At 41.2% G+C, this 14,932-nt stretch overlaps 1 protein-coding gene across 1 annotated transcript in view; it reads left to right on the top strand.

The window, feature by feature from the left end:
• Positions 1-913: 913 nt before the first annotated feature.
• Positions 914-14,932, top strand: part of Trpa1 (transient receptor potential cation channel subfamily A member 1) — a 48,047-nt gene continuing 34,028 nt past the window's right edge. The window contains exons 1-6 of the mRNA XM_075974650.1: positions 914-1,127; positions 7,459-7,618; positions 9,299-9,474; positions 12,712-12,819; positions 14,042-14,150; positions 14,317-14,462. Coding sequence (XP_075830765.1) covers positions 1,017-1,127; positions 7,459-7,618; positions 9,299-9,474; positions 12,712-12,819; positions 14,042-14,150; positions 14,317-14,462 — 810 coding nt within the window. The 5' untranslated portion in view covers positions 914-1,016. The remainder of the gene's footprint in view (positions 1,128-7,458; positions 7,619-9,298; positions 9,475-12,711; positions 12,820-14,041; positions 14,151-14,316; positions 14,463-14,932) is intronic.

The following is a 14,932-nucleotide window of genomic DNA, read 5'->3' as shown; positions in this document are numbered from 1 at the left end:
CAAAGCCCTAAAACAATGCTGCTGACAACCCCGCCACAGATCAATAGCAGTTCATAATTAACCCGACATTTTTATTAACCAGTCTTAAACGTCAAAGCCGAAAAGCAGAAGGCGGTGTTAATACTGTTACCTACAGGAAATGAGATCTGAGATACGAATCTAGTACCAATTCAAAATTGTAATCACCTTATTCCGACATCTGGGAAGAGAAATTTTGCTGGGACTCTTACTTCCCAAAATTCCCGAGCCCCTTCCTACACTAGGAGTGGGGATTGATGGGAGAGCCCCAGAAGCTTTGTTGTACTGAGACAATCTCAGGTAGCCTAGGCTGACTTCAAACTTGCTGTGCAGTTCAGGGGGACCTTGAACTTCAGAACTTTCTGCTTCTGTCTTCCCAATAGTGAGACTATATACAGATGGTAGGATTGCTAGAGGAACTGCACCATCATGCCGGGTTTATGCCCAACTGGGATGAAACCCAGGACTTCCTGAAGGTTAGGCAAGCGCTTCACCCATTCGGCAATATCCCAAGTCCAACTCCCAGACTTTAAAATTGGGGGAACTTTTTTTCTACAAGTTCTGGATTACATTCCCTCTCTCCTTCCCCACGCTTTCCTGTCCCATGATTTCGTCTCCACTCCCTGTCATGGATTGTTTTGTTTTGTTTCTTTGATGGGTTGTTTTGTTTTGTTTTTAAACAATTTCACTGGATTCGCACCAATTTGGAATCTCACTGTGTTCCTCCAAAGAGGCAAGTCCTGGGCAGATGCCCACGTGGTTCATTTCTGGATTCCCGAGCCCCGCCTGCGCTGCTTGCTCTACAAGTAGCCCTGCCCGGGAGAAAACTCCTTACAAAAGTTTCCTCCTCGCCTGCAGCAGAGCTGGGCTTTGGGTGCAAGGATCTCCCAAGCGGAGCCCCAGTACAGGTCCCAAGCTTGGCTCCAATTCACAGTGCCCTGTCACCAGGTGCCGCCTTGTGGGGAGCAGCTGCACCAGCTGGCGTCCAGGTGGAGTCAATGAAGTGCAGCCTGAGGAGAATGCTGCGCCCAGAGGAGAGGAAGGAGATCCAGGGAGTTGCCTATTGCGGCGTGAAGGAAGACATGGACTGCTTTAAAGACTCCTTTAAGGTACTGGGAAATCAGTCGGCGGTCTGGAGCATGCTAGGACCGTGTGGGAGGTGGGAGGCTGGGGCTTTCCTTGCCTGGAGTGTTTTGATTCATTGGCTACACAAGTTCAGGAAGCAGTGAGTGTGGACAGCGCAGGAGACCAGTGTATCAGGGTACTGAGCTCTATGGTAAGTGATGCTTAAGTTTGTGGACCCTGGGGTCACACTAGGAAAGCGCCAGTCACCAAGCTGCCAGATGGTCCTTTGTTTTGCTTACTTGTTTGTTTAACCCCATCTTGCCAGGAGATGGGTTGATGCCAGAGATGTTTCCCCGAAAGTACTTTTGATATATAACAGAATTAGAATCCCGGGACGGCATGAAGCCAGAACAAATGTGGAGGGTGTTCCCTTCCACTTGGACGTTTAAGCGGAGTTTTCCTTTGAACTGAGGTGGATGCTATAGCCGAGAATGTGGTAGTCAGACAGAGATCCAACAAGTGTCTGGGGGTGGAGAAACAGTTTTGTCTAAAAGTGGAACAGAGAACTCAGCGCTTGCAAATGGTGCCTGATGACGACAAATGGAAGCAAGAGCAGCAGTGGGTGTGGCTGGGTTCTCCTCAGGGGGAGACCTGGTGATCACCTGAGAATAGCTGTGATGGGGGCTCCTCAGGGGGAGACCTAGGGATCACCTGAGAATAGCTGTGATGGGGTCTCCTCAGGGGGAGACCTAGGGATCACCTGAGAATAGCTGTGATGGGGCTCCAAAGAGTTCTCACTGGATGCTCTGACTTACAAGAAAGTTGCACACACGACCAAGCTGATGCTGAAGCCGCCACTCTAAACTGGCTGTCCGCTGCCCAGAAAACCCATTAGATTTCCATCGCTTGATAGCAAGAAAGGGAGGGGTTCTTTTGAAATGTCAAGATATTAACTGTGGTTTTTCAGCACCCATTGCGAATTCCTCTCCACCGTGGAACCATGTTAATAGTTCCTTATGCATTATTCAGGGGAAAACAAAATGCTTGTGCAAACACAAACTTTCACAGAGTTTTGTTTAGCTTACAAAGGTATGAGCTCACAGAGACTGGACTTTAATTCACACATTAAGTAAATTTTAGAATACTTTTCAATTCAGTACTTAGAAAGTTGCTTTTTTAAAAAAATAAATAAATAACCGTTTTACAACATTCCATTGTGGGGGGATCGCATCATGTTTTATTTAACTACTTATATACTGATACATACTTTGGTCATTTTGTTTGTTTTGCCGTTTTACTTAGCTTTGATTTTTTTTAAAAAAAATCTATGACTGTAAATGTGGTTTCGCAATCTGTATATTTGTCCATTGGCAGTTTTGCCCTAACAGAGGCAAGAGTGTCAAAACAGATTTAGTTTTGGTAGACATTGCCTGACCGGCGTCTAGGATGCTATTCCTGCCAAGTCAGAGGCGTCCTACCTCACAGAAACTTATACTTAAGGCCTCCAGATTGAACACTGCTCCCCATCCCATGTAAACTTAACGTGTAAACAAGGCCTTTTGCTTTAGTAGGAGGAACCACATCATGGGTGAATTTCAGTACTAAGATGCTATCATTACAATTAATGTGGGGCAGAAAAGAATTTTAAGATTTCAAAATATCCTCTTTGTATTCAGTTTACTAGAGATCTGTAGAGGAATTTCTGCCATCTAGTCCTAATATTTTCTTTATGTTTTTATTTTAGTATCTTTAGGTTTATTGACTGGCTCAATGGATTAACAGAAGCTAATGCTTTTTTCCCCCTTATTTTACAGTCCAACCACAGTTCCCCCTCCCCCTCCTCCTCCAGCCCACCCTCCATCCACTCCTCCCAATGGGTAAGGGCTCCCATGGGGAGACTCTGGAACACTAAATCGGGCCAGGACCAAGCCCCTCCCCCACCCTCCTGCATTAAGGCTGAGCATGGCATCCCACCATAGGGAATGGCCTCCAACAAGCTACCAGGGGCTTTAAAAAAATAATTTGGCATTTAACCATGATTTAGCTATATATAGTTTCTCCCTTTAGTTTTCTTCCCCTTTTGATTTATTTTGATTAGATATATTTCATTCAAACAGACTAAAACAGATGAACCTGAAGTCTCTAATTTGAAGGACTTGACTTAGAACTGATTTCTGGAAAAATAATCTAGTGCCTAGTGTTGTGAATATAATCATAGAGATCGGAATTCAAGAGCCTAAGAGCTTAGGGAGTACTCAGAACAGGAAACTATTCTAGATTAATTATTATATGTAATCCACCAGAGGCTTAAATATATAAACTAGGAAGAAATAATGAAACCACATGGCAGTTCTGGGATAACACTGAGATTAAAACGATTTCTTAGTGTGCTTTCCAGATTTGAAAATATGCATAAATTTTTATCAAAGATATCTCTTAATAAATAAATATCCTGTTACAAAAAGCAAAAGCAAAATGTACTACAAGTCAGTAGCATTAAACGGTTTTATTTTATATAATAATTTATCTATAAGTATCTCAGGTCTGTCTTAAGAACTTTCTTAAGAAATTTCCTGATGATAGTTTAAGTTCTGAACAGAGAGGGCTTAAAACACTTCATGAGTTCCTGTGACATGTTTGTAGACTGCTTTGTCACTGTGAACTCAATAGTATCTTTCAAACCTCTGAAGCTAGTCCTTTTTCTAAAGAGTGTGGAGCGTTTATGTCCATTACCAACCACACAACAGACTTAGAAATTGCTCTTTTCAGCACTGGTGATGGGCAATAGTACCCCATATTAGCATTCAAAGAAATCGAATTCAAGCACTAAAATGCGTTCCAATTGATTTAGGTGAGCAACTTCTTTGAGAAGGCAAGGCGTTAAGAGGAGGCGGCTCCATTTCGTCAGGAACCTCGGTTTAATTATTGATTATGTGTAAATCTGAGAAGGGCTGGATGTCTTTAGTCTATCACCAAAGCACATGGAATTGGTTTTTAGTTGGAAATTGCCACATTTTTGTTCAAGATACTGCCAACACAAATTGTTCTTGTTCTTTATTTTTTTAGGTTCTATTATATGACTAGAAGAATAAAATCCAAAGTGGGAAATGTAGATATTTTAGGTTCTTCAGTCCTCACATTTAGTGAATTAATCTTAACATGCCAAATCCATGACTGCTCTATTTCATAATTTTTCATTGCAATAGTGAAGTGTTGCAGTTTTATTTAAAATTACAAATTATCTTTTGAACAGCTATCTTATGAGGCAAAGGGGACCAGTCATACCCACAGGGAGAATTCAAAGCAACTTTCTTGATCTTCTGTTTGGGCACTGTTTCTGTGGTTTGAGAAACATTTATCAAGCTATCTTGGTTCTCTGCAAAGCTGTTGCCTTGTGGTTCATTTGGGTCTTTGTAAAGAAGTAGCTATTGAGAGAGAGCTTCGGAAACAACTTAGGGTGATTTTCCTTCTCTCATATTTTACACCACAGCCTCAGTTTCCCTCCTTGCACTCTGCCCAGTCCTTCCCCCACCTCTCCACTTCCCCAGATCCACTCCTCCTCCTTTTCCCTTCAGAAAAGAGCAGTGCTCCCAGGACATCGACTGAACATGGCATAGCAAGTTATAATATGACTGGGCACAAACCCTCATATCAAGGCTGGATGAGGCAACCCAGTAGGAGGAAAAGGGTCCCCAGAGCAGCAAAAGAAGGCAAATGTTTTTACTTGGCAGGGTGATTGTAAATCATTTGAATTTTGGTGTTGCCCCAGAACTACAATGGACTTCTGTGAATTCTTCCTATTTTTTTTTTTGCATTTAACCCTCTAGGAAACTAAAACTCACCAAATAACCCAATGTGCACAAAAGTCTGTATAGAGGTGAGTTGTAGCCCCTAGAAAACTTGCCTCGCATGGATGTGGATGTGGGTTTGCATCTGAGCCTTGAATAGACTTAGGTGGTTGTACAAGCCTGCAATGCTCTCAAGAAGTAGGAAGAGGACAATCAGAAGTCCAAGGTCAGCCTCAGTTATACAGCAAGTTTGAGGCCAAACCTGTCTTACATGTGACCCTGTCTTAAAAAGCAAGCAAAAGTCTTTATGTCCCTCTATGTTCTTTGTGAAGACTGCTTTCTTCCTCCATTCCTCTCTGAAAAAGAAAATTATGCATATGACTATCATGGAAAATAAGGCATACAAATGTGTAGCAAACACTGCACACGGTGAACAAAATAAAAGAGGAGGAAAGAATAAGAGTGCTTCTCAAACCTTTGTCTTAGAAGTCGTTTGAGTTTGAACACTGTCTAGGAGAGAGCCTGGTTGTGTGAGCTACAGCTACTGTGTATTAGAAAGTGGACACAACCTAAAAACAGACCAGGTGGGGTGGCTCACACTTATAGTCTGAATGCTGCGTAGAAGGGGGTCAGGGATTTTAGATCTTTTTCAGGGACACAGTAGGTTCAAAGCCAGCCTCAAGGAAGGAAGGAGGGTGTCACCATTCACTTGCAAATACATCAGTTCAGTCACATGGCAATACACAGACTAATAGAAATGGGTTAAATTAAAATGTAAGAATTAGCCAATAAGAAGTTAGAGCTAATGGGCCGGGCAGTGTTTAAATGGGAAAAAAAAAAGTAATTCTATATGCAACTTTGAATGGAAATCTTGTTCAAACAATCGGGGAAAAGTTAAATATTTCTGTAATTATTGATTTTTAAAGTTCTCCGTTTTCTGTGTCAGGCAGATGTTTACAAATTTCAAGAAGCCAAATAAGACAACTGCTTGTTGTCATTATGCATATTAAGTGGAAATTCTTGAATTTTGGCAGAAATTACTTGTGCTCAGGAGTAGGGCAGCAGTTTTAGATCCCTGAACAAGTCCTTAGGATGCCTTGGGATGATTTTAGCTTCAGAGTGTAAGGAGAGGTTTGGTGGAGACTGACTGCAAGTAGGAGAAGCCAAAAAAGATAAAATACTTTAGATTCCTAGACTTAACAACCCTCACATTCATAGACACCCCTTCTTATTACTTTAGTCAGGGTCTATTAAATACAAAATAAGAACTTTCAGATACCATTTCCACATTGCTTTACTATACTATGATCATTTTCAGCCCTGCCAGTTCTTTTTTTTTAATTGATTTTTATTGAGCTCTACATTTTTCTCTGCTTCCCTCCCTGCCTCTATCCTCCCATTCAACCCTCCCCCAAAGTCCCTATGCTCCCAAGTTACTCAGGAGATCTTGTCTTTTTCTACTTCCCTTGTAGATTAGATCTATGTATGTCTCTCTTAGTGTCCTCATTGTTGTCTAAGTTCTCTGGGATTGTGATTTGTAGGCTGGTTTTCTTTGCTTTATGTTTAAAAACCACTTATAAGCGAATACATGTGATAATAGTTCAATTTAAAAAAATGGAATACAGACCTAAACAGAGAACTCTCAACAGAGAAATCTAAAATGGCTGAAAGACACTTTAGGAAATGTTCAACATCACTAGTCATCAGAGAAATGCAAATCAAAACAACTCTGAGATTCCATCTTACATCTGTAAGAATGTCCCAGATCAAAAACACTGATGACAACTTAATGCTGGAAAGGATGTGTGGCAAAGGGAACACTTCTGCACTGTTGGTGGGAATGCAAGCTGGTATATCCCCTTTGGATGTCAGTCTGACAATTTCTCAGAAAATTCGGAAACAACCTTCCTCGAGACCCAGTAATGCCACTTTTGGGTGTATATTCAAAGGATGCTCAATCATGCCACAAGGACAAGTGCTCAACTATGTTCATAGCAGCTTTGTTTGTCATAGCCAGAACCTGGAAACAACCTAAATGTCCCTTGACTGGATAATGGATAAGGAAAATGTGATACATTTACACAATGGAGTACTACACAGCAGAAAAAAATAACGGCATCTTGAATTTTGCAGGAAAATGGATGGATCTAGAAAACATAATTTTGAGTGAGGAAACCCAGACCCAGAAAGACAATTATCACTATCACATATATCCAGTAGTTCTTGATTCCTCTTGTTGGAACTGAAATACATTTCACCCAGCAAAGCAAAGCCCTCTGTAGTTTTTAATATATTCTTTCTCAGCACATTTTAAAAATTTCCTTCAAAACTTTTCTCGATGCCTTTGTTTCTATAATATATATAAGATTATGGTTGAAAAAAATAAAACATTTGTTTAATATATTTATCAATGCATAGGCATTTGCTTACTTTATGTCTATATATACTGCATTCTTTAAGAAAGCTATTTGCAATAAGCATGGCAGTTTGAATACTTGTAAAGTCATAAGGCTATTACAAGACTAATTTTATATTTTAAAATTTTGTACATGCTGTTTTAGGTAATGGACTTTTTATACTCCTCTAGGTGGACATGGAAGGAGATACGTATAGACTAGAAGACTTCATAAAGAACAGAAGAAAACTAAGCAAATTTGAAGATGAAAATATCTCCCCTTTACATCATGCAGCAGCAGAAGGGCAAATTGAGCTCATGAAGATGATCATCCATGGGTCTTCTTGTGAAGGTAACCAAGGGCCGCAGTGTGGGTTTGTAAAGCCATCGACCTCTTAGGTGGGTGGACAACCAGGAAATTTGCCCCCGGGATGTCAACTGTGCTTATGGGTAGACTGAAGGTGAAGAGCAGGTGCAGGGAAGCCAGAGTGGGAGTATGACTTTAGGAGATCAAGTGGACAGCTTGACCAACTGGATCAAACAGGAACAAAGTCAGTGTGACTGTGTGAGATTGAATTACTCTGAAGTTGGGTGTGTTCTCTTGGAAATGCCATGCACAACCAGAACTGCAGAGGATGGAGTCATTGCTCTAAGACCTTGCCTGGATAAAGCTAACGAGATTGAGGACATGCATGGGCATTGTTTAGGACCAGGGATCATGAATAAGAGGTAGCTAGGGGGACTGACAATGGCAGAGGAAGAGTGGAGGAGACAAGAGGGTGGTAGGACACAGGCAGGAGAGAAAGTCACCTGGATGATAAGTTTGGGAGATCAGTTATGACAAAGACATCAACTAGAAAGAGGTCACAGGAAAGTCCTGCTTAAGAAGGCCCCCATGGTTACAGGAAAATGAACTATGAAAAGGGGTCAAGCTAAAATCTCTTTCAAGTTGTGCATTGGTGAACGAAACTGTTTAACTGTTTGATGCTGAAAAAATATTTTGTCTTGCTTAAGCAGAGTGGGAGTCTAAGGTGTATTTGGGGAGGAGTGGATTGAGAATTAAAAAGTCAATGAATGAAAGGAGTAGAGAAAGGAAATTTTAGAAGAGAGAGAAACAGGAAACCTGGCTGCCTCGTGGTTCCTACTACTGTTGATTGTTACCAAGTTTCATTCATGAGTGAGCACCTTTTGTTTCTTCAGACTTACCGTTATACCACCATGACTACCTTATCCCAGCCACAGGGCAATGCAGGATGAGGAACAGTCTATTCTCACACAGCATTCACAAGGCGAATCACACCACATGTTTACTGTACAAAGATGTGGAAAGCGTGTCCACCACTGGGGGCTCAAAATCTAGCTCAGGAGTTTAGTGATGGCCTGCCACTCTTCTCATGAATATTTTTGAAATCCTTGCCATAGGCCACACACTCTAAGATATTTGCAGACATAACCCAATATTATTCTCCCCACAGCTTTGTAAGGAATGTGTGTTTCTATACTTACAGATACATATTTGGATTTATCCTTATAAGCCTTATCAAGCTTGGCTGACATAGTAGAGTGATTCATATAATTCCTTAGTAGCAGTGTGCTACTTTCAGTCCCTCTAAGTTTCAGCATCTCCATCTTTTTGCCTATTTGTCCTGGGAACATCTTTGGGACAATTGTAAGCTTGATTGGAATCACAGTCACATGGTACCTAGTTAGGATATGCTCTGATGGAATCTCAGAATTTGTTACAGTTATGAAAACAATATACAGATGAGAATTTAGCAATAAGAGAATCTGTTTTTACAAATAATACCTAAAAATTTAACCGAATTTGTAGTATCTGTACAAACTTTCATATATTCTCCATCAGTGTTCATTGGATAATTTTGAGAATTAAAACTATATCCTATTTCTATATTCCAAGCCAATATAGCTAGCTTTATAAACACTCAACAGTGAGTTTTGAAGTGGGTAGTTACCCTGGCGGTATTAAAAACATCCCGAAGACAATCTGATGTCTATTTTGTTATTTCTTTAGTACTGAATATAATGGATAGTTGTGGAAATACTCCACTACACTGGGCTGCAGAAAAAAACCAAGTCGAAAGTGTGAAGTTTCTTCTTAGCCAAGGGGCAAATCCGAACCTCCGGAACAGCACTATGATGGCACCCCTTCACATAGCCGTACAGTCCTCATACAATGAAATGATCAAGGTGAGGCTACTGGCCAACTGGGAGGGGGGCGTGTCTGACTTGTTTACTGTTTCAGAATAACCAACTTCGAGTGTCATGCAATGGCAAATGAAACATAACAACAATGATGCTATTTCTCACCAAACGACGGTGAGGAGGAGGAGGAGGAGGAGGAGATGGAGAATTCTAATGGAGATCCTGTGGTACTGATGATGATGCCATGTGTGGTACTGATGATGATGGCCATGGGGAGGAGAATGGTGATGGTGACACTGAAGAGTGAGATTGGGAGAATGGTGGTCATAGTGATCATAGTTCAGCTTTGCTTGAGTTTAAACTTATCAGACATTTAAAAAAGAGCTTTAACTTCTCATTAAAAAGTATAAATTAAGACTATTAGTATCTCTATTTCATAGCTGAGTAAAAGGCACAGAGAGAATTAAATAACTTGCCTACAATTGCACAACTCCAGCTCTAGGCTTGGCCATTTAGGTCTCTTTTATTCCCTGATTAAAATGCAAAGGATGACTGGCACCTGAGCGAAGGCAGGACTCATAGCTAGGATATGCCAGTTTTGTTAGACGAACAGCCTAAAAATGACAGGTCAGTAACACGTACAGAGATCGTAGGTAAAAAGTTTTGATTTTCAAGGCTTTAATTTCATGAATTAGAGAAATCCCTGATAAAGACTTGGGTACGACTCAGCCCATCACTTTTAGATTATACTTCATAGATTCACAGGCACATTGGAAAGGAAATTTGCTTCTTCAAAGAGGAATGTCATAAACAGATTGTGTTCCACAACAGTTGTCATCGGGTTGGAGCCCCTTAGTGGGGTCACATATCAGATATCCTGCATATCAGATATTTACATTATGATTCACAACAGTAGCAAAATCACAATTATGAAGTAACAACCAAATAATTTTACGGTTGGGGGCACTGCAACACGAGGAACTGTATTAAAGGGAAAAGTTGAGAACCACTGTTCTAGAAGGTGTTTTTGAAGTCAGGCTGTTTGGAACTTAGCAATAGATATTTCTGCAGACAGAGACATCACTAGAAGTGATATTTATAGTGAACGTGCTAACCCACACCCAAGACAATTGTTAACAAATCACAAAAGAGAGTCCAAGGCTCCTCTGTCACGGAGCTTTCTCCCAGCTCTTGCCCAGGTCTGAAGTCTAGTGTGTGGAGAGAGAAAGGAGTCCCTTTCATCACGCCCACTGTGATTTGGTTTTGAAATCCTACCTTAATTTTTTTTGTGACACGACAGTGTCATTAAATGTTGATGTGCCCCGGCTGGCCAGTTATTTCTGAAGGAGCGACAATGTCTTATTTGTCTGAACAAAATTATAACTCTTGACACTGTCCTGATAAGTGGTAATTATTGGAATGAAATAGAAAAATGAATAGCAGAGGAGGTGGCTAAAGCTTTGGTTATTGTGAAGACTGGGCAGGAACCCTGAGAAGGGACTGGAAAATGTCCTTGGAAACAGTTCTTTGCCTTCTTCTTCATGCCTGCATCATCCAAAAGCCAGATTGCTCCCATCAGCAGCAGCTGCAGGTCCGCCCAGTGGTGCCATCTATTTCCTCACAGAGCTCTGGTGTTTTCCCTGAAGACTCTTTCCATAAACAAATGGTCATTAGCTTCATTTCTCTTGTCTTTCAAGGTGTGTTTTGGGAGTTGGAAGGCAGGTAGTTGTTGAGAAACTACTGTTAACGAGGAGACTCCTCAGACCAGTTGTAGAAATAAAAGTTCAAAAATAAAGCCCACAGCTAATTTGTGAAGGCAGTGTATAGATAAAAGGAAAACAAAACCAAACAGAAAAACTGGTTGTCCTGAACAACACAAAATCAAGAGAGCCAGAGAGTTGGGTTGTTTCTGCCTTAGACAGTCTTTGTATTCTCAGCCGTAACCATGCCTTAGAGTGTTCTTATCTGCCTGCATCGTGACAATAGGAGGAAGAGGAGAAGATTTGCTCATAGACAATAATGCTATCCCCAGCCTACCCCTCTAGCCTTGCCTGTCGTCTTGTCTGTACCTATACAACCTTTCCCAGTTCCAAAGTCTTTTTCACTGTTTGATCTACCCACTTTCCCCTAGAATATCCAACGTTATCTATAAAGTTAAGAAGTTTTAAAAAACCAAAACCGTCATCTATGAATCACCTTGAGTTCTTCCATAGGCAGTATTCTCTAGGGACCATTCACTAAGAGGCTTGGACATGACCTTATTTCTTGATGGTCTTTGTCCTTGGGGCTTAATTTGTCTCAATAGCTTAAGCCTTTCCTTAGATTTTCTGGCTTCTTATCAAAGGACCCAGGAGAGACCTGTAGAGCTTCTGGACATGTCTGGTCATGACTGAATGGGAATAGGTACATAGTTAGGTTGCACTCTCTGTGACCACTGCCTCCTAGAATTTAACCCAACCTTTGAAAGATTATGCTTATGATGGAACCGTAATCGCATCCTGCAGATCTGTGACCTGCAAATGTGAGGGCAAGGATGGGGAGGATCCTGCTAGCAGACCTTGGTGGGTTCCTTTGCATGTGAGACTGAATTTGAAGAACAGCTCCTGAAGGTGCCTGAAATCCGTGGAGAGACCCTTTGCTTCTAATTTCTCTTCACCTATAAAGAGCTCCCTGTTTATTCTTCTGCACCAAACCGCAGCTCAAGTTTTCTCCTATGGACTCATTGGTTAGCTAATTCATCTGCTGAGGGTCACTTTGGAGCACACCCTGTTGGAAAGGAGTTCTGCTAGGAAGCTGTTGGTTTTGAAGAAGTAGAGATTTTAGGGAACCGCTGGTTTGATAAGCTTTAACACGTAAACAAACAATAATAACAAACCCAATTTAACTGCCAGGCCAGCAGCATGGCTTTGCGATCCAGTGGTATAGGGTTTAATGAGGAAGGATAGGAAATTCAAGCCTTTGCCTAAGTTACACTGCAACATAAAGGCAATCCTGGGCAATCCCTGTCTCAGTCTTGAAAATAAATCCACAATTAAGGCTGGGGAAATGACTCAGTAGTTGAATACTTTCCAACAACTAGGCTTACTTACCGATACTGGAAAAAAATGATCTCAAGATCATGTTGAGTTTTATTATAGTATTCTATATATTATGTATTTGGTGGAAGAGGAATTGGAAAAGACAGGTCAGACCTGGTGTTTGACAGTCATGTCTGGGGGGATGTGGCCCTATCTGAAAGGTAGCAGTCTAGCTCTTTCCCAGTGATGTCTTCCTTCTGTCCAGGTCTTGACGGAGCACAGCACCACTAACATCAACTTAGAAGGAGAGAACGGAAACACAGCTTTGATGTCCACATGTGCCAAAGACAACAGTGAAGCTTTGCAGATTCTGGTTTGTAAATCTATCACACCCTGAGGCTTTCTTTCTGTGAATCAGTCATAAACTGTGATTTAAGAAGCGTTTCCTGGTATGTGCTGAGCAGAATAGAAAGCATAGAAGATAGATCTAAAGAACTTAGATCTCAGTGCTTTTGATGTGGATACAGTTGGAGGATCCAATACAAACCCTAGACTGTACATAGAAGATTAAAAATGAAGCATGAAAGAAAATAAAACAAGAAAAATCAAGGTATAAAGAAGATCTAGGCAGGGATTAAGATGGATCTGGTAGTAGGGCTAGAATATAAAACCAAAATATGGCAACCTGTATGACCCTAGAGGTGTGTGATCCTGGGGTTGAAGAGATGACTCAGTGCTAAGAGCCCTGCCTCTTCTTCCAGGGAACTCAGGTTTGGCTGCCACACCCACAAGGTGGATTACAATCTTCTGTATCCACAGGAGATCTAACACCCCTTCTGATAGGTGTGTATCAGGCCCACACATTGTTTACAGACATTCGTATAAATAAAAACACCCATAAACACAAATTGCTAAAATTTAAACCATTTGATTTTGAGCTTTTAAGTGTTCAAAGAGAAAAAGATGAATCTAGTCAGTTCTGGAGTTATTTGACTTCTAAGGTGAAAGCGGAAGAAAAACACTGCATTCCCATTCCATGGCACTGTTGCTGTGGTTTCTCTGAAGGCTGAATCCGAAAGCCAGGCATCTCTCTCTGAAAAGTCACACCACGACACTGGAGATGCCTGTCTCGGGGATGGCTTCTGTCCTGGGCAACACACCTGATGAGGGCATTACAGGAATTTCACCAAATTAGCTTTTCAACTGTTTCTGAGTTACTCATCACACTAGGTACTTCTGCTGGCCACAAGCAGCTATCTTTAAACGTATAATATTTATATTACTCAAATAACCCGTGTGTTAAAAAATTAAATATTTCACATGAAATGGAAAAAATATATACATTGAACTTGTTAGGAGATTAAGACTGATATTTTTGTATTATGTGTATCTTCATCTTTATAAGATAAGGTTTTACCCAGTTCTGTATTGCATACTTGCACAGACAGCATATCTATAGAGCTTTCTGCGTGGTCTCCCCCAGGCTCTGCTAGCTGGAGTGGCCTGCTGGCTGGAATGGCCTGCTAGGAGCACAGAATTTCTTGCCTACCTCTGTCACTTAATTATTGTCACTGTTTTTTTTTCTTTGCCTCCAGTTAGAAAAAGGAGCTAAACTGTGTAAATCAAATAAATGGGGAGACTACCCCGTTCACCAGGCTGCATTTTCAGGTGCCAAAAAATGCATGGAATTAATACTGAAGTATGGTGAGTTGATGTTTTCTTTTATATTCTCCATAGTAAAGAAACCTTTATACCCGTCATCTAAAAAAAGGATAGACTTTATACATGGGCCTTTATGTAGCTCTACATGTCCTGTCTTCAGGATCCTATTCTTTCCACTGTTCATCTTAAATGGTGATTTCTTCTAAAGGCGAAAAGCATGGCTTTAGCAGGGAGACTCATATCAACTTCGTGAATCATAAGAAAGTCAGCCCGCTCCACCTCGCAGTTCAAAGTGGTGATCTGGACATGATTCAGATGTGCCTAGACAACGGTGCACACGTCGACATGATAGAGGCAAGTGTTCAGTCTGTGCGGCGCCGTGACTTGAGAATTCCCATCTAGTATTTCCCAAATGTTTTGTGGCTCCTTTATACTCGGGTAAGATTGGAAATACATCTAGCACAAAGAAATTTTTTCCTCTGTCCATTCTGAGAAAAATATTCCCTAATTTTATAAATTCCAATACTCCAAAGCAAGCGACAAAGCAGATGCAGCAATAGGTCCCCCCTTCTTAACTGCATGAGCTGTAGTAAGGCCTAACAGCAATAATAATAGCAGTAATATTCCCAGCCAGGAGCTCTGAAGCCCAGTCTGAATGTCCTGGGTTCTGGTTTAACAACTTGCATCTTTTAACTGAGGATCACCTAATTCACTCCTCAGGATATGTATGCAAGAGATTTGACTGAGTCTGGGTCCTGGCCTGATGATAAGCCTAGACTACAGGGACTTTCCCTAGAGTATGCTGAGTCGGTTACCACAAGGGC

Source organism: Microtus pennsylvanicus, chromosome 5 (genome assembly GCF_037038515.1).
Source record: "Microtus pennsylvanicus isolate mMicPen1 chromosome 5, mMicPen1.hap1, whole genome shotgun sequence".
Taxonomy (NCBI): Eukaryota; Metazoa; Chordata; class Mammalia; order Rodentia; family Cricetidae; genus Microtus; species Microtus pennsylvanicus.
The sequence above is the reverse complement of the archived record's forward strand: the minus strand, read 5'-3'. Positions and strand labels throughout refer to the sequence as shown.